Source organism: Rhinoderma darwinii, chromosome 2 (genome assembly GCF_050947455.1).
Source record: "Rhinoderma darwinii isolate aRhiDar2 chromosome 2, aRhiDar2.hap1, whole genome shotgun sequence".
NCBI classification, from domain to species: Eukaryota; Metazoa; Chordata; class Amphibia; order Anura; family Rhinodermatidae; genus Rhinoderma; species Rhinoderma darwinii.
The window spans coordinates 338,315,759-338,341,680 of NC_134688.1; the positions used below are offsets into that span (position 1 = coordinate 338,315,759).

At 42.4% G+C, this 25,922-nt stretch overlaps 1 protein-coding gene across 1 annotated transcript; it reads left to right on the forward strand.

Annotated features, from left to right (window-relative positions):
• Nucleotides 1–310: 310 nt before the first annotated feature.
• Nucleotides 311–24,342, forward strand: TMDD1 (transmembrane and death domain 1). The gene is made up of 5 exons (XM_075850665.1): nt 311–382; nt 2,354–2,524; nt 10,285–10,404; nt 16,450–16,596; nt 24,119–24,342. Exons 1-5 carry the CDS (start codon nt 316–318, stop codon nt 24,340–24,342), a joined length of 729 nt encoding a protein of 242 aa, XP_075706780.1. The 5' UTR covers nt 311–315.
• Nucleotides 24,343–25,922: the final 1,580 nt, after the last annotated feature.

The window sequence follows — 25,922 nt, forward strand, 5'->3', positions numbered from 1 at the left end:
TGACCACATAAACTATGCCACACAGAATTCAGCCAGTAACAGTTACAGCCAGAGTGACCCTATTAGCTATATCGGAACGCCCCCACTAACAAGAAAGCCCGGAACCACCATAACAGCCACATTAACAATGTCAGCCAATATATTACAATTACCCATAATGCCAGCCAATATGTTTATAATAAAACAAGCAGAACTTTCTGTGCAGTGTGAGGTCACAAATACCGTACATAATTGTCATTGTGACCACTTCAGGAAGTTGCTCTTTACATTAAAACTATTACTGGCACTCAACTTTAACTGAGAATTTCCATCCATATGACTCCATATTGGGCACCAGTACTGCTACTCCTCTTTATTACCTATGGATTATGTGAAGACACAGGTTGGTAATCATTAATAATATATTCAACAAGCATGTGATGGGTTTAATGTATTATAAATGAAAGATTTGCAGTCATTAATGTTCCTCATTCCTTGTAAGTTCTATGGCTGACAATATATATACGTTATTCATCACAGGTAAACTATTACACATTAGTTATCATTATCTTCTCCAATGTGTTTGTTCCTTTGCTTTTTGGTTTTTGTCCTTTATATAAAAATCCCCTTCAAAGTGCTAAAAAGTAAAACCTAACACACAATGGAATTCAATGCAAATGCATGTTGTTCCCGTAAATATCTTTGTTACTATAAAATGGATTTCAAGATCCTCAGTACAAGCTGCATATTCGTAAAAATAACAAAGTTAAAGTCATCTCCTTTCCTGCTCGAGCGGTATCATCGTTGTCTGCTAGTCTTTGTTTACTAGGCACAACAATAGCGTGCCACACTCGGCACATGACCGCAGCAGCCAAAACCTGGCTGCAGTGGCAACTTGCTGTCCATACTGATATCTGTGTGGCCTGTGATTGGCTACCAAGGTCACATTTTGAGTATGGCAAGTCATTGTTGCAGCCTTATAAGCAAAAACTGTCCGGGAACACAGACCCATCACCACAGGAGGGGTGGGGAATTTGAAAGGTGAGTATGCGCCTGCTTTTTATTTTTAGTCATACAGATGTAGCAATCCTTATCTTGACTGATAAATTGCTGCAACATTATAACTTTTTACTTAAAGAGGCTCTGTCACCACATTATAAGTGGCCTATCTCCTACATAATGTGATCGGTGTTGTAATGTAGATCACAGCATTGGGTTTTATTTAGAAGAACGGTCAATTTTGACTGAGTTATGACCTATTTTACATTTATGCTAATGACTTTCCTAATAGACAACTGGGCGTGTTTTTACTTTTTAACCAAGTGGGCATTGTGGAGAGAAGTGTATGACGCTGACCAATCAGCATCATACACTTCTCTCCATTCATGTACTCAGACATCGTGATCTTGCGAGATCATGCTGTGCTGTCACTTACACATTAACGTTACTGAAGTGCCTTGAGAGGGAATAGACGTCACCTCCATCCAGGATGCAAGGTCTATTCACACTCCCAACACTTCGGTAACGTTTGTGTGGGACTTACAGCAAAGCAATCGTGATCTCGCGATTAGTCAGTGTCATACACTTCTCTCCACAACGCCCACTTGGTCAAAAAGTAAAAACATGCCCAGTTGTCTATTAAGAAAGTCATTAGCGTAAATCTAAAATAGGTCATAACTCCGTCAAAATTGATAGTTTTTCAAAATAAAAACCACTGCTGTCATCTACACTACAGCGCCGATCACATTATGTAGGAGATAGGGCATTTATAATGTGGTGACAGAGCCTCTTTAAGCCATTAAAAAACATTGAAAAAGACAAGTTAAAGTTTCTTGCCAGTGTGTATTTAACGCGCTAAAAGTCAAGTAAAAGATCGCTACCTCTATATGGAGTTTATACTCAGGCTTTTAAAAGTGTCAGAAACATCCTTTACAATTGTTCTTAGACATAAATACATGAAATGTATTATCAAATGCTCACTTTTAGATACACTCCCATAATGACATCTTTTGAGGTTTGGAACTACTTACACAATCTTCTGGAATATGCATTGCATCCACATTGCATTCTATATGAATTTGGCTTATTTAACGAAATATTCTACTGTATCTCATTGCCCCGTTGGAGACTGCATCAAAAAGCATATTACAAAGAACAATTCATGCTGGGTCATTTTACTCTATATTTACACAAATATACAGAACTTATTTAATTGCTATATTATGTCATTATTATACTTTACCCTATTAGAGTATACGTACAAAAGTATATTCACCTAAAATGTTCTAAACGCTGTATGTATTTCATACTAAAACAGTAAAATCCTTGTATGTAAAAAGTAATATATTAAAGAACTTTTTTTTTGCTTCTTCAGTTGCCGATGATATAGGTCCACATATGATCATGCGCATATCTGAACTCTTAACTCCATTTGAATGTCAGCATTTTTATATAATAATAAGTGGACCTGACAAAGACTATGAAAAGCTCACAAAAGATCTTTCTCCAGATGAAGAACCAAAGGAACGTAAGCGCCGTGATATTGGTGAGTTAATATTAATCTGATATATACAAATTTTTGACAAATATTAGGTGGCTTATGCTATGTAGCCAGATGTACATATTTTGTTTTTGTTATTCCTGACATTGTATCTACCAATTTTCCATTTTTACCTTCATTCTGAATGTTTAGAGACTAACATAACAGCCTTCTAATCCTATAAATGTTCATATACTAGTACTGCACAATAACAAGCAAAACATGCATTGTTAAAAGATGCCTGACTGGCAATATAATGCTTTATATAATGTCAGATTGTAATGTTTTAATAAATGTAAAGTTTCTTTAATTTTAGTCTGAGCTTATCCTTTTGATCGATGTGATCGATTTACAAGCATCTGCTTTGTTATAATACAAATGCACCTAGAGCAGAAAAGGGCATCTCCAAATCACTAAAATACAGAAATTAGATATTAACTGTTACAAGTATCATCCAGATAGTGGGTACTTGAAGCCGTAGTTAGATTGGCACAGGCTAGACTTTTGTGCAGAGTCGAAGAGATATCCTTGTTCTTATCCTTAAACCTTGCAATGAAGTTTGGACTTTGCTGCAAGAGGATCTCCAGGTCACTGTCCCCAGTAAAGTCCTGAATTGGCGGAGGTAGCGCTGCTGGATCATTGGTGTGGTCCTGAGCAGAGGGATTCAGCACCTGGGGAGCAGAAAGTATGTAGCAAGCCAAGGGATATGACAGGAGTATATTCAGTGTTTAGGAGTACAACCACAAGTACCAGGAGCGGAAATCAAAGCGCAAGGAAAAAGCGTACTCAGGGACTAGGCCGAGGTCAACTTTAGGATCAATAGTCAATGGCAAAAGAAACGCACAAGAACAGAGCCAGGAAGGATGTATCTTCAATCACCAAGTGGCGTTTTGCAGAATAGAGCCGCTTCAAAAAGACCACCAAGCCTGATGTGAACAGAAGACGCTGGTTGCTATGGCAACACAATGTGGATGGTCAACAGGAGTAAAGTCACAGCAGGCAAGCACAAGGCCATTGGCACCCGCAGAATGGAGAGGAGTGTCAGTATGACTGGGAAACTCGGCACTGGTGCGGGAAGCGGTGAGTCACAGTACCCCTCCTCTAAGGGCCCATACCTGGGGGAACTACAGAAAGCTTAAGTGCATGCTTCAAATTAATTCTCTTGATAAGTTGCAGAGCATTGATGTCTTCCTTCGGGATTCAAGTACTCTCCTCAGGACTGTATCCTTTTTAGTTAATCAGATAAAGGAGTTTTCCATACTCTTTCTGGCAATTCAGAATTCACTTCATCTCGAAATCTGTTTAGGATTGAAGAGCAGAGGCAGGAGGCATTTTGATCTTTGGAAAGAAGCTATGGATGACCAGGGGACACAGAAGCAAAATATGGAAAATTAAGATATAAGATGGAATTTTCAAATACTGTAGATGTTTTTTGAAGACAACCAGACTCTATCCCATTGTGCGATTTTGGGACCAGGATGTCGATGTCTGTCAGCATTCCTCTTGGCATTGGCAGCAGCGACCTCCAAATCCCTTTGAAGCTCTGTCCATAATCCTTGAATATTTTGATTAATGTCCACAATGGCAGGTGCGAGAGGCTGAGCAAAGATCGGCAGATAAATACTTGAGCTTTGTCCATAGACTGTCAAGAATGTTGATTTACCGAAGGACTCAGAGACATGGTTGTTGAGAGCAAACACTACCCAAGGTAACAGCTTGGACCAATTTTCCTGATGGGCATTCACATATCGTCAAAACAAAGCTCGAAGATCTGGTTAATCCTGACCATTGTGGATGATATTCAGAGGAAGAATCTAGCGGGGGATCTTTAAGGCCTTACACAGTGCCCTCCAGAACTTGGAAACAAATTGCACTACTCAATACGAAATTATATGAGCTGAGAGACCATGGAGACAGAATATTTCTTTGGAGAAACTGGGGTGGAAGAGAAGCAGCACTTAAGATGACCAAAGTAGCACAAAATCTGATACCTATATGTCAACCAAAATTATTCTACCTACATAAAACAATAAATATTCTATTTATTTATATATCAAAAATGCTATGGCATCTCAATAATGTTTCACAAACATGTATATTTTCTTTAAAAAAAGGGGATGATCAGAGACACTAACACAGACATTTAAAACTACAAAAAAAGGTTACTGCTGCTTGGTGTAATAAATATATGAATGAAGGTGAGTTATAGTAATGCACATGTAGTGGTATAATTCCCCATGAGAATAAAATAAGTGTCAAATGATCACTAAACAAACGCCAAGAATATTGTCATTGCTGCACTATTAGGCTGGGTTCACATGTCCATGTTACGTCCGTAATGGACGGAACGTATTTCGGCGGCCGGAAGTTCCGGACCGAACACAGTGCAGGGAGCCGGGCTCCTAGCATCATAGTTATGTATGATGCTAGGAGTCCCTTGCACTTGCACTTATATGAGATAGATAGATAGATAGATAGATAGATAGATAGATAGATAGATAGATAGATAGATAGATAGATAGATAGATAGATAGATAGATAGATAGAAGAGAGCGATAGATGATTGATAGATAGATAGATAGATAGATAGATAGATAGATAGATAGATAGATAGATAGATAGATAGATAGATAGATAGATAGATAGATAGATAGATAGATAGATAGAATACACACACGCATACACTTACCTTTTGTAGGTAGCTGGACTTTTCACATGCAGACAGTCTGGTCAAGAACTTGGAGTCTCTTCATAGGTCATCAGTGATGTTTGTCCGGAGTTCAGTAGTCAGGAGGAGGAGGGGAAAAGAGCCTGCAGATACAGTGCTGCCCCTAAAGGAGGTCAGGAAGAGTGCACACCGGGCTCTGTTATTAGCTTCTAGCTGTTATCACTGCTTAGGTCCGATATGACAGGAGGAGAGCCTGATGTAAACTTCCCTCTTTTTTGCAGATTTTATTAAGCTCTTTATAATTTACAAAGGCTACAGAGGTACTCTCAGATTTGTATTTTTCAAATGCCCTTTTTGTTGTCCTGTATTGCCCATTTTACAGAAGGTGTAAGCCATGTGGGTATAATTTGGGTCGTTTATGCTTGTTACCTATAGGAATAAATTTTGCACTATAATTATACAATGTGGATTTGAAGATTTCCCACATATCATTTGTACCATTATTTGACATTAGTTCTTCCCAGTCTATTTCCTGAATTGCAGCCCTCATCCTGGGGAAATTAGCCTTCTTAAAATTAAGTGTTTTTGCCCTCCCAGCCTGTGTTTGTTTTGTACAGTATAGGTAAAATATAACTATATTGTGATCACTGTTACCGAGGTTTTCACGAAATATTGACATTCCCAACAAGATCTGCATTATTAGAAATGACCAGATCCAACAGAGCTTCCCCTCTAGTCGGGTCTTCCACAAACTGGCCCATAAAATTTTCCTGCAACATATTGAGGAAATGTCTCCCCTTCGCAGTTGAAGCCAAACCATGACACCAATTAATATCCCGGTAATTAAAGTCTCCCATTATCACTACAGTACCCCTCTGTGCAGCCCGCTCCATCTGTTTATATAGCTGACCTTCCATCTCCTCAGTTATATTGGGGCGTCTATAGATTACACCAAAAGTAATTTTTTTTCAGTGTTTTCCTCTTTTTGTTATTCAACCCACAACGTTTCAATCCCCCCACAATCTTCACCCACTATTGTCTCTTTCACACTCACCTTCATATCACTTCTCATATACAGACATACACCACCGTCTTTCCTATTTGCGCTGTCTTTCCGAAACAGTGTAAAACCCTGTAAATTTACAGCCCAGTCATGTGAAGAGTCTAGCCATGTTTCAGCAACACCAACTATATATAAATCTTCCTCCAGTACCAAGGCCTCCAGCTCCCCCATTTTGCTTGCTAGACTTCTGACATTTGTGAACACACACTTTAATTTGCAGCCACGTTTGGTATCAGAAATGTGATTATTTGATATTATTTGGGCATTTCTATTTTCATTGCTGTTTTGTAACAAAATAATCTCCTTATCATGTTGTCTAGTCCTCTCCCCACAGTTTATTTCTCCCCCCACCAATATAGTCTGACCCCTCCCTAACCTGACTACCCCTTTATTTTCTACATTGACCTCCGTCCTCAGCCCTAGTTAAAATACTCCGCCACGCCAGCTAGAATTCTCTCCCCCAGGCACAGCAGACCCCCTTCCATTCAGGTGCAAATCTTCTGCAGAACACAGTTTGTACCCCAATGGAAAGTGAGCCCAGTGCTCTAGGAACCCAAAGCCTTCTCCTCTACACCAAGACTTAAGCCATGCATTTAACTCCCTGAGCTCCCGCTGTCTTTCCTGTAATGCGCATGGCACAGGCAGTATTTCAGAGAATTGTAGCCTAGTTCTTTCAAATTATTCTTAAGGCTCCTCCACCTACCATTTATTCTGTCGTTGGTACCCACATGTACCACGACAGCTGGATCATGACCAGCCCCTCCCAGTAATTTATCTGGTGGTTTAGCAGTGTCCGATTTAAGATTTTATTTTTTGTCAGGACAGTGGAAAAACCACATGAGCAGGAAAAAATCTTTGTTTATGTATAACATCATTAAGACTAGCAGAGGTCCCCTTCAAAGTATACTTGAGGTACTAGAGTCCGGTCAATTAAGAGTTAAGAACTGTAAAGAACATCCTACACTACATCTGATCTCCGAATGTTGGGTTAAATTAAGGCATTTGTATATTAGTGTAGCACAGAAATTCACGCCGTTGGTCGTCAATTTTAATATACCTGAGGTGAATAAATTGGTGGACTGGAGTAGATGGTCTAAATTTGGACTTAGGTTGGTTAGTCAATTTTTTCACAATGGAAAACTGAAAGAGTGTGATGCACTGTTTAAAGAATTCAGTATTCCTTCATATATGAGATTGAAATATTTCCAAGTATTTTGTTGTACCTGAAGCCTTCTGACTTACTATGGAATTTATTCCAACTGGATAGACAAAGAGGAATGGGGTGAATCATAGAGGTAAAGTGTAAAGAGGAATGGGGGAAAAGTTTTGGGTACAATTCATGATACACAATGGAGGAACATTAATTATGGTACTAGTAATCTACTCCTGAATAGACTTATATTTGACACCCAAAAAATATGAAAAAGAGATACACGTGGGGATTATCCCAGATGTGGAATCGCAGATGCTGATTTAACTCATTTGTACTGGAAATGCTCTATGGTTTACCAATTTTGGACAGAGGTTCTGAAGCACATAGAACACAATCTGAAGTTTAAGTTTCCCGAAGATCTGGGAATCTGGCTGAGCCTTTGACAGGCTGCAGGTACTCCGGATTAACCAAATACTCTTGGCTATACTGCATTTTTTTGCAAGGCTAACTATTGCACAAAAATGGATGGCCCATACTCAGGAGCGTAGATAGGGGGGGCAGGCGAAGCATGTGTGCAACTAGGTGGTAGGGAAGGAGGGGTGCCGCAGAGCAGCTGATCACGGCTGATAGGCACCCTGTATGTCGGACACCTGCAGCAGCGCTCACCGTTAGGAAGAGCCAGGAGTTCATGTGGTGGCATTCTGACTGGGGTCTGTGATGGCCCGGGAGTGGACCAGTCGTGTTACTTTCACGTCAGTGACATGAGGTCAAATGAGAAAGGACGAAACTGTGATCCAGCGCTTTATACGTGAATAAAAGGAATCAGAGTTCCAATTTAAGTTGTGAACCGAGTTAAAAACTATAAATCAAAGTGCTGATGGGTGTATTGCAATTATATTTCAGATGACTCAGGTCAGGTGACTGGACTGATCCACTCCCGGGCTGTCACCGACCCTAGTCAGAACTCCGCCGCTGCCTGCGCCGCATGACCTCCTCGGCTCCTCCGGTGAGTCACGTCAGGCAGAGGGGAGAGTGGTAGCGGTAGGCTACCGCTCTCCGCTCTGTTTACAGAGTGAGGCTATTTACAAAGCGGGGGAGTGTGGCATTATTTACAAGTGTGAAGTGTGGGGAGAGTGAAGCTGTTTACAAGGGGGGCGTGTGGCACTATTTATAAGGTAGGCAGCGGGCTGTGTGTGGCACTATCTACAAGGGGGGGTGTGGCATATTTACAAGGGGGGGGGAGTATGTAGCTATCTACAAGGGGGGCAGTGTTGTGCTGTTTACAAGGGGGCTGTGTGTCACCATTTACAAGGGGGGCTATGTAATGCTATATACAAGGGGGGCTGTGTGGCGCTTTCAACAAAGGGGGCTGTGTGGCGCTATTTACAAGGGGGGGGGCTTTGTGGCACTATCTACAAAGGGGGCTGTGTGGAGCTATTTACAAGGGGGGGCTGTGTGGAGCTATCTACAACTGTGGGCTGTGTGTGGCACTATCTACAAGAGATGGGCTGTGTGTGGCACTATTCACAAGGGGGGCGTGTGTGGCACTATTTACAAGCGGGGCTGTGTGTGGCGGGGCTGTATGTGGCGCTATTTACAAGGGGGGATTTGTGTGGCGCTATCTACAACATGGGGGCTGTGTGGCATTAACTACAAGGGGGGCTGTGTGTGGAGCTATCTACAGGGGACTGTGTGGGGTTATATACAAGACTGGGGCTGTGCGTGGCACTATCTACAGGGGGCTGTGTGTGGCACTATCTACAGGGGGCTGTGTGTGGCCTCTTTAATTTATTTTCTTTTAATAAATTTTTATGTTAACTACCTTATATACCTATATCGCTTGTAAAATGTAGAAATTGTATTATGCTCGAGTTACATTAAAAAAAACGGTGAAAAGAAATTACACCTCATTGATTGGTAGAGAAAGCAAACATGGCAAGGGGGAAGGAGATGTCAGGAAATAAGTTGGGGGGGGGACGGGACAATCTTTGCCCCGGGTGCTGGAAAACCTAGCTATGCCTCTGCCCATACTTCACCAAGGGTTGCTGACTGGCTCAGTTTGATACTTAGAAAGTTAATTATGGAGTTTGGTTATTATAGTAGTAAAAACAAGCTCTCTAAGTTTAGGCGAATAGATTAAATGTATGACAGACGAAGAGAGGCTTATGCTGAATAATACGATTATAACTTGGTAGAGGAGGGAGGCGCAGGAGAAGGGGGGAAATGGTTTATGTTTTTTTGTTTTTTTTGCAGGAAACATCTTTGTGAGTTATACAGTTTGATAGTACTTATGTACTATTGATGGTTGCCGAAGACATTTGTATGCTGTATTTTCTTAGTACTATATTTTTTTGAATGTACTGTATGTATATTATTTATATATGTGGGTTTGTAGGGAAGGGTTGGGGTTTATTCTGTTTTTCTTTATGATAAAAGTGATAATAAATATTTTGAAAAAACCAAACAAAACAGCACCATAAAGGTAGTTTTTATTTCAAGACATATTTCCTTTACTGTGTTAGAGTTCAACTTACAAGTATGGAATCAGGCTGCAATCGAGTTAGTAATTATCCTTCTGTATATCAAGTGTCTTACGCCTAGTTCCCAACTGCGTTTTTTTTTCCATTGTTCTGCTCTGTCAGAGGAGCAGAACAAGGGAATAACCGGAAGCGCCAGTTCCGTTGCACCACGGACAACACCGGCTATCAAAGTAACTTATTGACTTTAGTGAGTTTTGTTGGTTTCCCTTCGGGGTGTCTGTGGTTTTATCGGAAACAATAGTACAGCATGCGCGGATGTGAACTAGGCCTTAGCTATACATGTGGGTCACTCAACCAGGTATAGAATAAATATTGTATTATTTTCTTTTCCTTCTTATCCAGTGTCTATGGAAGACTGCATGAAAACACTAAAGAACTGGGTTGAAACAAAAGGGGACACTGTCTACTGGGATAGAGTTTTCTCTACGCTATATAAAGTAGGACGTGTTGATGTTGCTATAGGTATGTTTATATCATAATCCAGGAGGATTTGCTAAGAAACACACTTTATTCATGTTTTCTTCTTCTTGTAATTTGCAACTAAGAAATGCTACTGTACATAATCTAGTAAAAACCATATACTGCATATAAAAGGCATTTCTCCATTTCCTGTAAATTTATACATAAATATGTATACGCATCTGTCCTATAGTTGTGGAATGGGGTCAAACGATAATTGTGTGTACTAAATTAAAAGATATGTTTTTTGTAGCAATGGTTTACACGTTGGATTTTTGAAAGATTTTAACTTGTTTTTTTGGAAATGTTAGCTTTTCCAGGAGTATATCTTACATCTCAGAATTGGTAACCTTCCCATAAGGTTTTTAAATATTCGTGCTAGTGATCATTGCATACCAGCAACCAGGCACTAAAGTACTTGATCATGAGGTAATGGAAACAAATTCCAGGTTCATCCGGGTTTAAGCACTGCATCACTTGGTCTTGAAGGACTGGGCAACTGAAAATGGGTACCAGGGATTGGGCACTATATCACTAGCTCACCAGAATGTACAAAATCTGCAGCTTGGTCAGAGGGTTAAGACTGAAAACGGTAACTGGTACACAAGAGACTGGTTATAGAGCCTACCAATTGGTTACCATAGTCTGCACATTTTGCCACACTGTGGAAGATGAGCGAATTTCCCAGGTTTCGTTCTGGTTCCAATTCTATCAAACCTGCTGTCAGATTCGATTTAGTCCGAAATAAATTCATTGCGAATCAAAAGTGCCCCGAATGCCCTGAAAAGTCATTTTAGGACTGTATCCAACCCCTTTCAAGCTCTTTAACGGCAAGATAACATAAGTAATGTCAAAGTGACAGCAACGTATATGGCTACAGGTAAATGGATGGTCAGATCACTTTGTGTCAGATGCCTGCTGGTGCTTGTACACACATGGTGGTATCGGAAAAAGCAATGGCTTTTTAACAAGCGGTCCAAAAATTCAGAAGTCACATAGTCTATCTACTAAAATTGGACTGTATAGTTTCTTGTTGCTGCGGATATTCTTGGCTAATTTTGATGCAGAACCAAATCAAAAATTTGGGTGCCACTAATAGCAATTAGATATATGCAAAACAATGAGTAACATCACGTCCGTGGCATGTGTATCAGCAGGCAGTGGCACTCTGTCAGCACCATTATTTAAATTTAAAATCTATTTATTTGAAAAAAAATTGTCACTTGGACATTGAATGATGTATAACAACACTCCATAACTGCTTGATGCATAATAATATGCAAATTTTGGTGACACTATATTAAGCAATTAGATATATGAACAATGAGTGACGTCACGGCCGTGATGTCGGTGTTAGCAGGCAGCAGCATGCTATCGGCTCCAGGATTTAAATTAAAATCTTGAGGAATTCAACTAGGGGTGTAGTGAGAATTTTGATCCCACAAGTTTATCATAGATTGTATTAGAATTTGGAAGTAAAAATGTAACATTTTATTTTTCTACAATAAGATGTAGATCTAGCTCAAAGTTTTTCATTTTCTTAACAAATAAAGAGGAAAATGCACCCCAATATTTGTAAGACAACTTCTTCAGAGTACGGAAATACTCCATATGTGATTATAAACTGCTGTTTGGGCACACGGCAGGACTCAGAAGCGAAGGAGCACCATTTGGCCTTTGGAGCGCAGATTTTGCTGGATTGGTTTGCTGAGGGACCAGTAGTGGAAAACACAGAGAAGTAACTCTATTCGGGAAACTACACCCCACAAGGAATTAATCTAGGGGAATAGTGAGCATTTTGACCCCACAGATTGCTGAATTTATTAGAATGAGGATGTAAAATTTGAAATTACATTGCATTTTTTTCCAAGTATGACAATATCCCATATGTGGTCATAACCTGCTGTATGGGCACACGGTACGGCTCAGAAGGTCTAGAGCACCAATTGGCTTGTGGAGTACAGATTTTGCTGGATTGGTTTCTGAGAACTAGGTCGCATTTGTAAAGCCCCTGTGAGACTAAACCAGTGGAAGCCCCCTAGAAGTGACCTCATTTTGGATACTACGGGCCTCAAGGCATTCACCCAGGGGGTAGTGAGTATTTTAACCCCACAGTTGGTTTCCAGAAATTAGTGCGCACTCGATGTTGCAGTGTGAAAATGGCAATTTTTTCATATATATGCCATTTCAGTGTCCATTTCAGTGCCATTTCATATGTTGTGCCCAGCTTGTGCCACCATAAAAAGACAGCTCTCTAATTATTATGCTGTTTTAGAAACACCCTACATGTGGCCCTAATCTTTTCCAGGACATATGACAGGGCTCAGGAGTAAAAGAGTATTGCATGTGAATTTGAGGCCTAATTTGAGATTTACACAGTATTGGTTCACAATTGCAGGGCTCTGATGTGAAATAATAAAAGAAACCCCCGAGAAGTGACCCCATTTTGGAAACTACATCCCTCTAGGCATTAATTAAGGGGTGTAATAAACATTTTGACCCCACTGGTGTTTTCCAGAAATGAATGCGCTGCGAATCGAGCAAATTAAAAACTGCAATTTTTCAACTAATATGCTATTTCAGGGGCAAACATGTTGTGCCCAGCTTGTGCCCCAGTCAGCTCCCTGCTTCAGCATTAGTTCAGAGTGAAGGAGCAGAGGGAGCTCCTCCGCTCGCCGTGGACTCCCCGGGCACATCACTACTTTAAACGCTGTGCCTAGAAAAGCCCTTGACATCACTGTCCATATATGGACAGTGACCTCAGTGGCTCCTATGAAGCAGAATCCCCATTGTTGAAACTCTGGCAGGGGATTCCGCTCCAGGAGTAGCCCCTGACGTCACTGTCCATGTATGTGCAATTCGAAAACTGCAATTTTTCCACTGATATGCTATTTCAGGGGCAAATATGTTTTGCCCAGCTTGTGCCCCAGTCAGCTCCCTGCTTCAGCATTACTTCAGAGCGGAGGAGCAGAGGGAGCTCCTATGCTCACAGTGGACTCCCCGGGCACATCGCTACTTTAAGCGCTGTGCCCAGGAAAGCCCTTGACGTCACTGTCATATATGGACAGTGACATCAGTGGCTCCTATGAAGCAGAATCCCCATTGCCGACACTCTGGCAGGGGTTTCCACTCCTGGAGTAGCCCCATGTATGATCAGTGACATCAGAGATGTCACTGTCCATATATGAACAGTAGCATCTAGGAGCGGAATCCCCGGCCTATGCTGTGACTGGGGATTCCGCTTCTAAAGGGAGTCCCAATGGTGCTATCTACAGGGGGAGGGGGTAGCGCTATCTACAAGGACGGTGGAAATATATTCAAGGGGGGTGTAGCACTAGCTACATGGGCACTGTGTCACTATATATACGCACTATCTACAGGGGACACTGGCGCTATCTACATGGGTACTGTGGCACTATCTACATAGGCAAGGGCACTAGGAGCATCTAAGGGGGAATTATACTGTATGGAGTAATCTAAGGCGGCATTATACTGTATCCGGGGCATTTATGAGGGCATTATACTGTATACTGTATATACTATAGGGGCTTTATACTATATGGGGCAGCTGGTGGGGGCATTATAGTGTATGGTGGTAGTTAAGGGGGCATTATACTGTATGGGGGCAGATATGGGGCATTATACTGTATGGGGCAGCTATAGGGGCATTACACTCTATGGGGCAGCTGTGGGGGCATTATACTGTATGGGGGCAGCTATGGGAGCATTATGCTGTATCGGGCAGCTTTGAGGGCACTAAGCTCTATGGGGCATTATACTGTATGGGGCAGCTATGGGGAATTATACTATATGGGCATTATACTGTATGAGGAACAGCTTTAGGGGTATTATGCTATATGGGGATAGCTATAGGGGCATCATGCTGTGTGGGGCAGCTATAGGGCCATTATGCTGTATGGGGGAATTTTATTGGGCACTATACTGCATGGGGGCATCTGTGTGGGCATCATACTGCATGGGAGAATCTGTGTGGGCATTATACTGTATAAGGGCATCTGTGTGGGCTTTATACTTTATGGGTGCATCTATGGGGGCATTATACTGTATGGTGGCAGCTGTGGGGGCATTATACTGTGTGGGAGCAGCTAGAGAGCGATAAACTGTGTTGCTATGCGCTCCACATCTGATGCCCCTCTTTGTGATACTTGAAAGTTGAGAGATATGGAGGAATCCCCGGCTAAACTAAATGACGCACTTGCCGGGGATTCCGCTCCTGGAGAAGCCCCTGATGTCACTATCGATATAGGGACAGTGACGTCAGGGGCACCTCTAGGGAGCTCCAATAGCGTTATGTACAGGGAGGTGGTGTAGTGCTATTTACAGGATGGTTTGTGTGGCTATATCTACAGGTTGGGTGTGTGTGGCACTAAATACAAGGGGGTGTCAATATATACAAGGTGGGGCTGTGTGGCACTATCAACAGGGTGGCTGGCAGTGCCTACAAGGGGATGTGTGTGCCATTATCTACAAGGGGGCGTGTGTGGCATTATCTCCTGGGGGGAAACTGTGGCAGTATCTACAAGGAGGGGGTGTGTGGCACTATCTACAATGGGCTGTTTGTGGCACTATGTACAAGGGGAGATGTGTGGCACTATCTACGGGGGGCTGTGTGACACTATCAACAAGAGAAGGCTGTTCATTATGTCACCATATAGTCTCATTAGCCTCAGTTATACAATCTGTTTTACTCAGGTACTGACCTCTGTATTTATTTTCTTTTACTTTATTGTTATGTTATCTCCCTTATATAACTATATCGCTTGTAAAATGTACAAGCATTTGTGCATGAGTTACATAAAAAAAAGGTAAAAAAAAATGACATCTCATTGATTGGTAGAGAAAGCAAACATGACGAGGGGGAAGGAAATGTTGGGAAAGAGCTTCGGGGGGGGGGGGGACGACTGAATCTGTTCCCCGGGATGCTGGAGAACCTAGCTATGCCTCTGGCCATAGCAGCCATCGGCACCCCCGCGATCGTGTAGCAGGGGTCTTGATCGGCTTCAATCCACTTAGATGCACCAGTCGCTTTTGATCACGGCATCTAAAGGGTTAATGGCGACGATCAGATCTAGCTTCGGTCCCTGCCATTACAGCAGGTTTGTCAGGTCTAATATTCAGCTGACACCCGCGCCTTATGGTGCAGGTTCAGCTTCTGTACTGTTAGGTCAAATGTCGGGACGGGGTTAATTTAAAAATTGTATAGCTGCAGCAGCACTCACTTACTGCAATGGCTGCCTGTGCCTGCCTAAGTAACACACTAACACTAACTTACTCCTATCTCTCTTTAAAATCTATCTCTCTATCAAATTATTGTAAATCTAAGTATTCTCTGTTCTCTTGCCCTCACTATAAAACACACTCACTGACACTAATCCACTATCTCTCTGTATTCTGTGTTTTAGCATCTCTTACTCTAAGTCCTGTGTCTCCATATCCCAACAAAGCAAAGTACCAGCATTTCATGGTTGGGCTGTTTATAGTGGCTATGATTCAAATTACTGTCATCAGTGACACCTATACCCCTCATGATTGGCTGTGCTAGAGGAGCGCTGCCTGCATTGTATTGTGGAAAAGCCCACCAGGCCGCCGCCCAACGTCATGTGATCCTTCTCTATCCTCTTGTCTTTTTCAGATCTGTAAAATGGCAGCCGCCATTTTGAGCGATTCTTGTGGGACGAATCCCAAAAGTTTTGAATTCGCTAAAATCCGAAACTTTTGGGAAATTCGTAACAAATTTGTCTCAAGTAGAATCAATTCGTTCTACAAAGTATACAACTAGAACTTTGCAAAATAAGATTTTTATAGCCCTTTGGAATCATAGCTGCGCACCAGGCCCTCCATATGTTGTTGTAGTACATGTTCACCTGCTACTACAGCATGTGAAGGGTTTTGGGTGGAGGCCTACTAACAAATGTACGAAGAGCCGAAATAAAATGTTTTAAAAGCATTAAGACTTTTTTAGATATATTTTATTTCACATTCTTTAAGGAAGTTTGGTGTGTACTTCTCTGTATTTATTTTGAACAGAGCTTGCCAAAAATTTAAACCAGGACAAAACTATGGAAATGAAGAAGAGTATGGACCAATTGAAGGAATCATCACAGAACTTGAAGTCACCTCTGATTGTTTATGAAGATGAGCCATATGGAGAAAATGTGCGGCAAGTGAGAGATTGTAAGTACTCAAGATTTTTTATTCTTCTAAATAGTCTTAAATGTTGACAATGTTTATTCTAAAATGTCCACAAAAACAATACTGAGCTTTAATACTAATATTGGGTGATAATGCATGGCTCACAGCTGGCATATCTGCTGTTTTTGTTAAGGACATCGCCCTAGACTTAAAAAAAAATATATTTTTTTCTATAGAAGCAACACCGCACCGACCGCCAGCAGAATTATGTAGTATGATTTTAATTGTGCAATTTTGTTTCAAATAATGACTGCTTATACGATCTCCTGTCTCCCCAGAATTCTGGTTAACTTTGGTCTATATCTCTTATAATGCACTAATAACCCACTGCTGTAGCTCATTCTGCAATATTTTGCCTTACATTAACTGTTTAGTGGCCACTTGTCATATGTCCCCCCTTCCCCCATAGGGTTTGCGGATTTAATTTTTTCTTTCTAGTACTGGTTTGAAAATCTTACCTAATAGGGTTCCCTCCCGCTGTTATTTAACGGTATAGTTTATAGTCTCTTATCCTGAGCTTCTTTCATTTTCCTCTAGTTTCAGTTATTGTTCTGGTACTTTTTGTAAATGTTCTTGAGCACTATGGCTTTTGTTGCCCACTTGGATATGTATTGTATACGGGTTACTGTCTACTTTCCACAATGCATTTGATATGTTGTGCTATCTACATAATACTCGTACTATTTGCTCTATATCTGGAATGATATTATTTGTATTGCATTTTGCCTTTTTTTATTGGCAAAATACAAACCATGAAAAATATTTCTTTGAGTAGTGGGCACTTGGCTTAAAATCCTTCAGAAAGGATGACTGTATGACTATATTTTCTCTCCAATTGAACTGAAGGGCCCAGTCCAAAATATGCTGGCAGTAATCGCCCATCCTGGCATCTACAGAACGATTGTGAAGTCCGTTAGTCAGGGCAAAACAATTCTGCAGCTCAAAAAGTACAATTGTAGTGAGTTTTGGCATCGCACATGGTGATATCAGCTTGCATGCCACTTTCCAGCCGCTAAGAAACAAAATTCACTATTTTTTAGATGAACAGTTATTGTAACAATGTTGATTCCAGAAGCTATATGGAACTTAGCCGTGGGACTCGAAACCAAGGAAAGATGAGTTTTATATGCTACAGTGCGTGCTTCAGCATGTTACTTCCCAGGGTAGTTACGTGCTGAAGCATGTAATGTTACATATTAAACTCCTGTCTTCCCGGCTCTGTGTGGCTTTGCGGCTAAGCTGCTGTAATTCATGAGCCTTTCCACTTCATAATAACAGTACTGGCAGTTGATGAGGACAACTCTACATGTGCAGACATCTGATAAAATGACTTGTTGTCAATGTGCCATCCTCTGACAATCCCCTGTTCTAGGTCACTGAGCTCCTCAGTACGGTTCATTCTATTGCTGTTTGTCAGTGGCTTAATGCTAGAATGTATGCCTATGTTACCAGTCAGGGTGTCCATATACTTTGGACCATGTAGTTACAGACCTTCACAGTATTCAAGGTTTCATTAATAAAATAGTACTCATTTAAAGGAAGCATGAAATGCTACATTATGTTTCTATTAAGTTGTTAGTTTTGTTAATCTTGGAAGTCACCCTGAACTTTGAACTGAGCGGGATACTCTTGGTTTCCTTCCTATCTCTTTAGCCCCATGCTTAGGCTCTGTTCAAATCTGCGTAGGAGCCTTCGTTGTAGATTCTGTAATTTTCCATGAGCAAATTAGGGCAGCATGCAGCACTATTTTGTCCAGCAAACGGATGGACACCATGACGGAAACCTGAGGGAATTTATTAAAGTCAGTGAGTTCCGTCGGGCACTGTTGCGTTATCCGCGGATCTGGCTTTCCATTTTTCTTGTTGTTCTGTTCCTATGACGGAACAGGATAATGGAAAACCTAGCACAGATATGAACAGAGCGTTAGTGTATCCTTTGCTGGCTCTACTCGTTCAATTAAGCTTATAGATTTTGGTAGTCAAGGATTATTAATTGGTGGTTTAGAAGCATTTGGTATGTGTAAATGGGATTTTTAAGCAGAAGCGTTCTCTGATATTGCTTTTGCCAGGACACACGTGTGTGTGTGTGTGTGTGTGTGTGTGTGTGTGTGTATGTGTGTGTGTGTGTGTGTGTGTGTATGTGTGTGTGTGTGTGTGTGTGTGTGTGTGTGTATTTGTACCCGCTGGGGTATGCACAGGGGTGGGACAAGCTCTGTTGCCATCCAAGAAGTTTTAAAAGGCATCTCCAACCCTTGGTCCTTGAAGTTTACCATGTTAGTTGTTGGCTAAAGAATAATTTATTTAATTGTCCCCTGTTTCTCTTTTCTAATCAATCCCTAGCGTTACTTATATAGGAAACTATTGATTAGTAAAAAATGTAAAGCAGAACATTTTTTTATTTTTTTTGTAAACCTATAAATAGTGTACCGTCCATAAGCTGTCCATCCTGTGGGTATGCAGCCCACAGGTTGAGAACCTTCTAAATGGAATACTAAACTAGTAGTTGCAATTCCAAGCATAAATAAGAGACTCCTAAAGTGCCTATTGGAGCCTCAAAAAGTGAACATTACACCTGACACCTTAGAAACAAGAAGTTACATGCTACCTCCCATCTATTCTGCAGGGCTAAAAGGAAATCCTTCTTGGGTTTGCTTGAAGGTTTATTCTCTAGAATTTGGGGCAACGTCACTTCCCAAGAAAGTTGGAGGATGGTTCTATTTGGTGAATGCAATTATGCCGAATCTTTCAGCTGTGATAGGGCATTTTAAAGATAAAGAAAGCATAACCTAATTACAGACTTCCTTGACAAGGTCATGTATGATAGCAAGGTCATAAATGTCACGATCTGTGGGTGTGTGGACCCACTGGGCCGGACTGCCATAGTGGAATAGCAGCTCGCCAAAACTACAGTGTACCAAGTCAATATATACAGTCCCAGCACAAGGGTACCTGTGATAGTCCAGACAGTAGTAATGGCAGGCAAAGACGGGATCTTTGGCAGCAGGTGATGCAAGACATGGCGGAGGACACCAGACATGGTTTAACACAGCAGGCATAATAGGCAGCACAACGTGACTCCACACTAGAGATGGCACAAGAACAAGTACAGCACAGGATACAGGACTAACAGAGGAATACAAACAACACTCAGGCAAGGAGTGAAAGGGCAGAGCCCTTTTTATAGTCCAGGGTGATCATGGGCTAATTAGAACATTTTACATGTGCCCTTGAAGGCCGGGCACGAGCGTGCGTGTGCACTCTATGGAAACTGCGTAGCGTAGCGGAAGCGAGTGCTGGCATCTCCTAGGAAGGAGACACAGGCCGGCACTCACAGATCCATGGCCGCGGCCGTCAAGGGGAGGTACGACGGTCCGCGGCCATGGAAGCTACAGTATCCCCCCTCTTACGCCCCGTCTTCTTAGGACCAGAGCGAGAGAGGAATTTCCTAATGGGGGTAGGGGCATTAAGGTTCTCTTCTGGCTCCCAGGACCTCTCTTCAGAACCAATGCCTCTCCAGTCCACTAAATAGAAGGTCCTTCCTCCTACCCTCTTGCAGTCCAGGATCTACTTTACCTCAAACACATCAGATGAACCGCTGGGAGCAACTGTTGGACTATCAGTTTTACTGTAGCTGTTCAGGACCACAGGTTTCAGGGGGGACATATGAAAGGAGTTGAGGATTCTGAGAGTAGGAGGCAGCCGGACAGGATTAATCTGTTGTAGGATCTCAAAGGGTCCAAGGAACCTGGAAGCAAATTTGTACGAGGGCACCTTCAAACGAATGTTCCTTGAGGACAGCCAGACTTTGGTACCCGGAAGAAACTGAGGTGGCTCTCTTCTTCGAGTATCCGCTTTTCGCTTCATGCGATCGACTGCTAGCAGAATAGAAGACCGAGTCTTTTGCCAGAATTATAGAAAGTCCCTAAATGTAGAGTCATCTGCGGGTACCTGAGAAGTAGCTGGAACAGAAAGAGGGATTTGTGGATGCTGGCCATAGACAATGAAGAACGAAGTGGAAGCAGTGGACTCACTTGTGTAGTTGTTTAAAAACTCATACCCAGTCATTATACTGCATGGAGATGAAGTGGCGAAGATAATTCTCCATGGTTTGGTTAATCCTCTTGACTTGGCCATTGGACTGGGGATGGTAGGCTGAGGAAAAGTCTAATTTCACATCTAAGAGTTTACAGAGGGCTCTCCAGAACTTTGAGGGGACCTGAACCCCCCGATCAGTAACGATATGAATGGCCAAGTCATGCAAGCAGAAGATGTGCTGAATGAAGAGATTAGCCAGTTGAGGAGCAGAAGGTAAGCCAGTCACCGGAACAAAATGAGCCATCTTGGAGAACTGATCCACCACCACCCAGACCGTTGCATCCCGCTGAGGGAGGAAGGTCTGTAACAAAATCCATTGCAATATACTGCCAAGGGGCATTGGGCACAGGCAGAGGTTGGATAAGACCGGCAGGCTTTGCGTGAGCAACCTTGTTCGAAGCACACACAGTGCAGAATGAGACAAAGTCCACAACATCTTTGGGCAGCGTGGGCCACCAGAAATGATGAGTTATCAGGTCTCGAGTCTTATGAACACCCGCGTGTCCAGCCAGTTTGGAGCTGTGTCCCCAGCGAAGGATTCTCCTCCAGTCTGCCAACCTCTCCGGAGGGATGTCTCTAGCTTGCAGTGGATTAGCCGTAATAATGCAGGACGGGTCTATGATACATTGCGGGGACTCCGCAATGTCCTCTGTTTCAAACGATGGCCTGATGAAGACGATTGTTCATCGTCGAAACGCGTAGCCACTGTCAATAAAATTGAACTATTAAATTTCTTGGGACTTCGTTCCACATCATTTATACCACACAGCAGCGCCTCCAAAAAGATCCAATTTTCTTTTATCTGCAATTTTCTACCCAAGCGGTCCCATCTTGGATACCGACCCGGATCTGGCAGCAGCACTGTGGATATTATACGCTTTTTTACCTCCGTCTATCTGGTGAGCATATTTCTTTGCACTGTGTTCTCACCTCGATCTACTGATCTACACAAGGTGGCGCCGTCTTTTTTCTCGTATTTCCTCTGTTTCAAACGACCTGGATAGGGCATCGGCCCCCACATTTTTTGTCAGCAGGACAGTAGTGTAGCACACATTGGAAACAGTGGAAAAACAGCGACCACCTGGCTTGACAGGGGTTCAACCTTTGAGCCGACTGGAGATACGTGGAGTTCTTGTGGCCGGTGTATATCAGGATGGGATGAGCTGCGCTCTCTAGCAGATGTCTCCACTCCCCCAGTGACAATTTGATGGCCAATAACTCCCAATCCCCAATAGAGTAATTGCGCTCAGCGGAGGAGAAAAGTCCTGAGTAATAGCCACACACCACTGCCTTTCCTTTGAGGCTTCTCAGGAACAAAAGTGCACCTGCACCAACAGAGGAAGCTTTCACCTCCAACGAGAACTGTTGAGAGACACTCTTGAGGCTATTAAATGCAGATTCTGCTTCTGGAGTCTGCACCTTGGCGTTCACACCCTTCTTAGTAAGGGTAGAGATGGGAGCCGTCAATGATGAGAAGTTGGGGATAAACTGGCGGTAGAAGTTGGCAAATCCCAAATAACGCTGTATGGACCGCAGGCCCTGAGGATGTGGCCATTCAAGGATGGACTTTACCTTCTCAGGGTCCATCTTGAGACCTTGATCCGAGATGATGTAGCCCAGGAAGGGCAGATAATTTTTTTCAAATACGCACTTCTCCAGCTTGGCATACAGACCATTCTCCCTTAATCTCAGCAGAACTTGACGAACATGCCTCCGATGAGTAGAAAAAATGGCGCATCCAGCCGTTGAGCAATGGAATTCACCGTCTGGAGGAGTTAGTCCTGTCGTGACCGAAGGTCCCGTATGTCTGCCTGCATGGCTTGTGATGTCGTCATGGTCTTTGGCTGGTCAGCGGGGTCCATGGCCTGAGTGTACTGTCACGATCTGTGGGTGTGTGGACCCACTGAGCCGCACTGCCATAGTGGGATAGCAGCTGGCCAAACTACAGTGTACCATGTCAATATATATAGTCCCAGCACAAGGGTACCTGTGATAGTCCAGACAGTAGTAACGGCATGCCCAGACGGGATCTTTGGCAGCAGGTGATGCACGATGTGGCGGAGGACACCAGTTGTGGTGTAACACAGCAGGCATAATAGACAGCACAATGCGACTCCACACTAGAAATGTCAGAAGGACAAGTACAGCACAGGATACGAGATACAGATAGCAGGGCACAGGAACACAGGAAACAGAATATGACTACTTGACCATTTGCAAGACGAACAGAGGAATAGTCCAGGGTAATAATGGGCTAATTAGAACATTTTACATGTGCCCTTTAAGGCCGGGCACGAGCACGCACGTGCACCCTACCGGAGATGGCAGAGCGGAGCGGAAGTGAGTGCTGGTGTCTTCTAGGAAGGAGACGCGGGCCGGCACTCACAGATCCATGGCCGCGGCCGTCGAGGGGTGAGTAGGAACGACATTCCGCGCGCCATGTACGTTACAATAAAAGGTAATATTATTGCTCAGAAAATTTCCATGGTAGTTTAATTTACATCATTAAATTCCAATACATGTACAATTTTTTCTTCTTAAAGGGAACCTTTCACTAGACCATAAATGTGCAGCTGAGCGCACCATGTGATAGGCACTGCTGCGCAGACCTTGTGTCACTATAGACTATGTTTCTAGTCCCCTCCGTTTTTTAGATATTGGCGCCATTATATTTGGCAGCCGGAATATAAATTAGCCCCTGTACTGTCAATTTATTTTTTTGGAAAGGGCAGGGGGATGTGATACTTAGTACTCTGACACTGTCCTATCTGCTACGGACAGTGTCAGAACGGCTTGTGCTGTGTGATCTCTATCGCGAGATCACACAGTCTTTTCTTCACTGTCTGACCAGAGCTGGAGAGAGGGTAGCGTGCGTGCTATGGAACAGAAGAGGAGAAGAAGAGTTCACTTTCTTCTTCTCCTCTTCTGTTCCATGGTGGTGGCAGAGCTGTCTGTGTGTGCGTGTGCACGCTCTCCTTTCCTCAGCTTTTGTCAGACAGTGAAGGAAAGACTGTGATCTCGCGAGAGAGATCACAAAATACAAGCCGCTCTGACACTGTTCGTAACTGATTAGACAGTGTCAGAGTGCTAAGTAACACAACCCCTTGCCCTCTCCAAGAAAATGAACGCCCCATTGACAGTACATGGGTTGTTTACATATCGGCTGCCAAATATAACAGCACCGATATCTAAAAAACGGAGGACGCTAGAAACAAAGTTTAAAGTGACACAAGGTCTGTGTAGCTGTTCCCTTTAAGAAGAAGTTTCAAAAAGTTATAAGTGTTTACAGAAGAAAACGACTTATAGAAAGTAACCATTTATTTTACAAATGTAATGGGTGGATAAATCAAATTATATTGTTAATGATATTATTCTGATATTGTTAATTGCACTTTCCTCTTTCTTTTCAGTAAGCAGTATTAGGGATGAAGATTGGGACCTAATAGTTGAAAGAAAACAGCTACCTCCATATAATCGTCATCTGAATGAATGGTGTTTGTCTATGGTTTGTGGGGTGATTTTTGGTTTCTTTGCTGCACCCATCTTTGCCGGTCTGATTTTTCTGGTTGTTTTCTGTATGAATATACTTGACAACACTGATTCTAAAATGCGTATTAAAATTGAGGAATTTTAACAGCAATAGTTTTATCCTACAAGTGTGATGTATTCCATAACCAATATTCCAATCTCTGGAACAAAAGTTCTTTATGGACCTATACACCGTGTTCCAAATTATTATACACATTGAATTTAAGTGTCATAAACGTTTAATTATTAGTTTTTCAATTAAACTCATGGATGGTATTGTGTCTTAGGCTGGGTTCACACGACCTATTTTCAGACGTAAACGAGGCGTATTATGCCTCGTTTTACATCTGAAAATAGGGCTACAATACGTCGGCAAACATCTGCCCATTCATTTGAATGGGTTTGCCGACGTACTGTGCAGACGACCTGTCATTTACGCATCGTCGTTTGACAGCTGTCAAACGACGACGCGTAACAATACAGCCTCATCAAAAGAAGTGCAGGACACTTCTTTCAGACGTAATTTGAGCCGTTCTTCATTGAACTCAATGAAGCACAGCTCAAAATTTACGGCTGTCAGAGAAGCCTCGCAAAATGCGAGGAGCAGCATTTACGTCTGAAACGAGGCAGCTGTTTTCTCCTGAAAACAGTCTGTCTTTTCAGACGTAAAAGTCTGCTACCGTGTGCACATACCCTAAGGGCTCTTTGGATCATTGTAATCAATCTCAGACACCTGTGATAATTAGTTTGCCAGGTGTGCCCAATCAAAGGAAAACTACTTAAGAAGGACATTCCACATTATTAAGCAGGCTACAGGTTTCAAGCAATATGGGAAAGAAAAAGGATCACTCTGCTGCCGAAAAGCGTGAAATAGTGCAATATCTTGGACAAGGTTTGAAAACATTGGATATTTCAAGAAAACGTAAGCGTGATCATCGTACTGTGAAAAGATTTGTGGCTGATTCAGAGCACAGACGGGTTCGTTCAGATAAAGGCATAATGAGGAAGGTTTTTGCCAGACAAATTAATAGGATTAGGAGAGCAGCTGCTAAAATGCCATTGCAAAGCAGCAAACAGGTATTTGAAGCCGCTGGTGCCTCTGGAGTCCCGCGACCCTCAAGGTGTAGGATCCTCCAGAGGTTTGCAAGTGTGAATAAAGCTATTATTCGGCCACCCCTAAACAATGCTCACAAGCAGAGAGAGCTGGTAGGCCCCTTTAGGATCCCTGACGTGTTAAAATGTCCTCTGCAAAGTACGTAGAGTTTATGACTGACCACTTTCTTCCATGGTACAAAAAGAACCGTGCCTTCCGTAGAAAAATTATCTTCATGCATGACAATGCACCATCTCATGCTGCAAAGAATACCTCTGTGTCATTGGCTGCTATGGGCATAAAAGGAGAAAAACTCATGGTGTGGCCCCCATGTTCCCCTGACCTCAACCCTATTGAGAACCTTTGGAGCATCCTCAAGAAAAATATCTATGAGGGTGGGAGGCAGTTCACATCAAAACAGAAGCTCTGGGAGGCTATTCTGACATCCTGCAAAGATATTCAAGCAAAAACTGTCCAAATACTCCCAAATTCAATGGATGCAAGAATTGTGAAGGGGATATCAAAGAAGGGGTCCTATGTTAACATGTAATTTGGCCTGTTAAGTTTTTTTTTTAATTGAAAAAGCTTTTGAT

Excerpts from the sequence above, each read along its gene's own strand:
- TMDD1 (XM_075850665.1), top strand. The coding sequence starts at position 316 with ATGACTCCATATTGGGCACCAGTACTGCTACTCCTCTTTATTACCTAT. Across the intron at positions 2,525-10,284 it reads ACGTAAGCGCCGTGATATTG|TGTCTATGGAAGACTGCATG; the intron begins GTGAGTTAATAT and ends CTTCTTATCCAG. Across the intron at positions 16,597-24,118 it reads TGTGCGGCAAGTGAGAGATT|TAAGCAGTATTAGGGATGAA; the intron begins GTAAGTACTCAA and ends CTTTCTTTTCAG.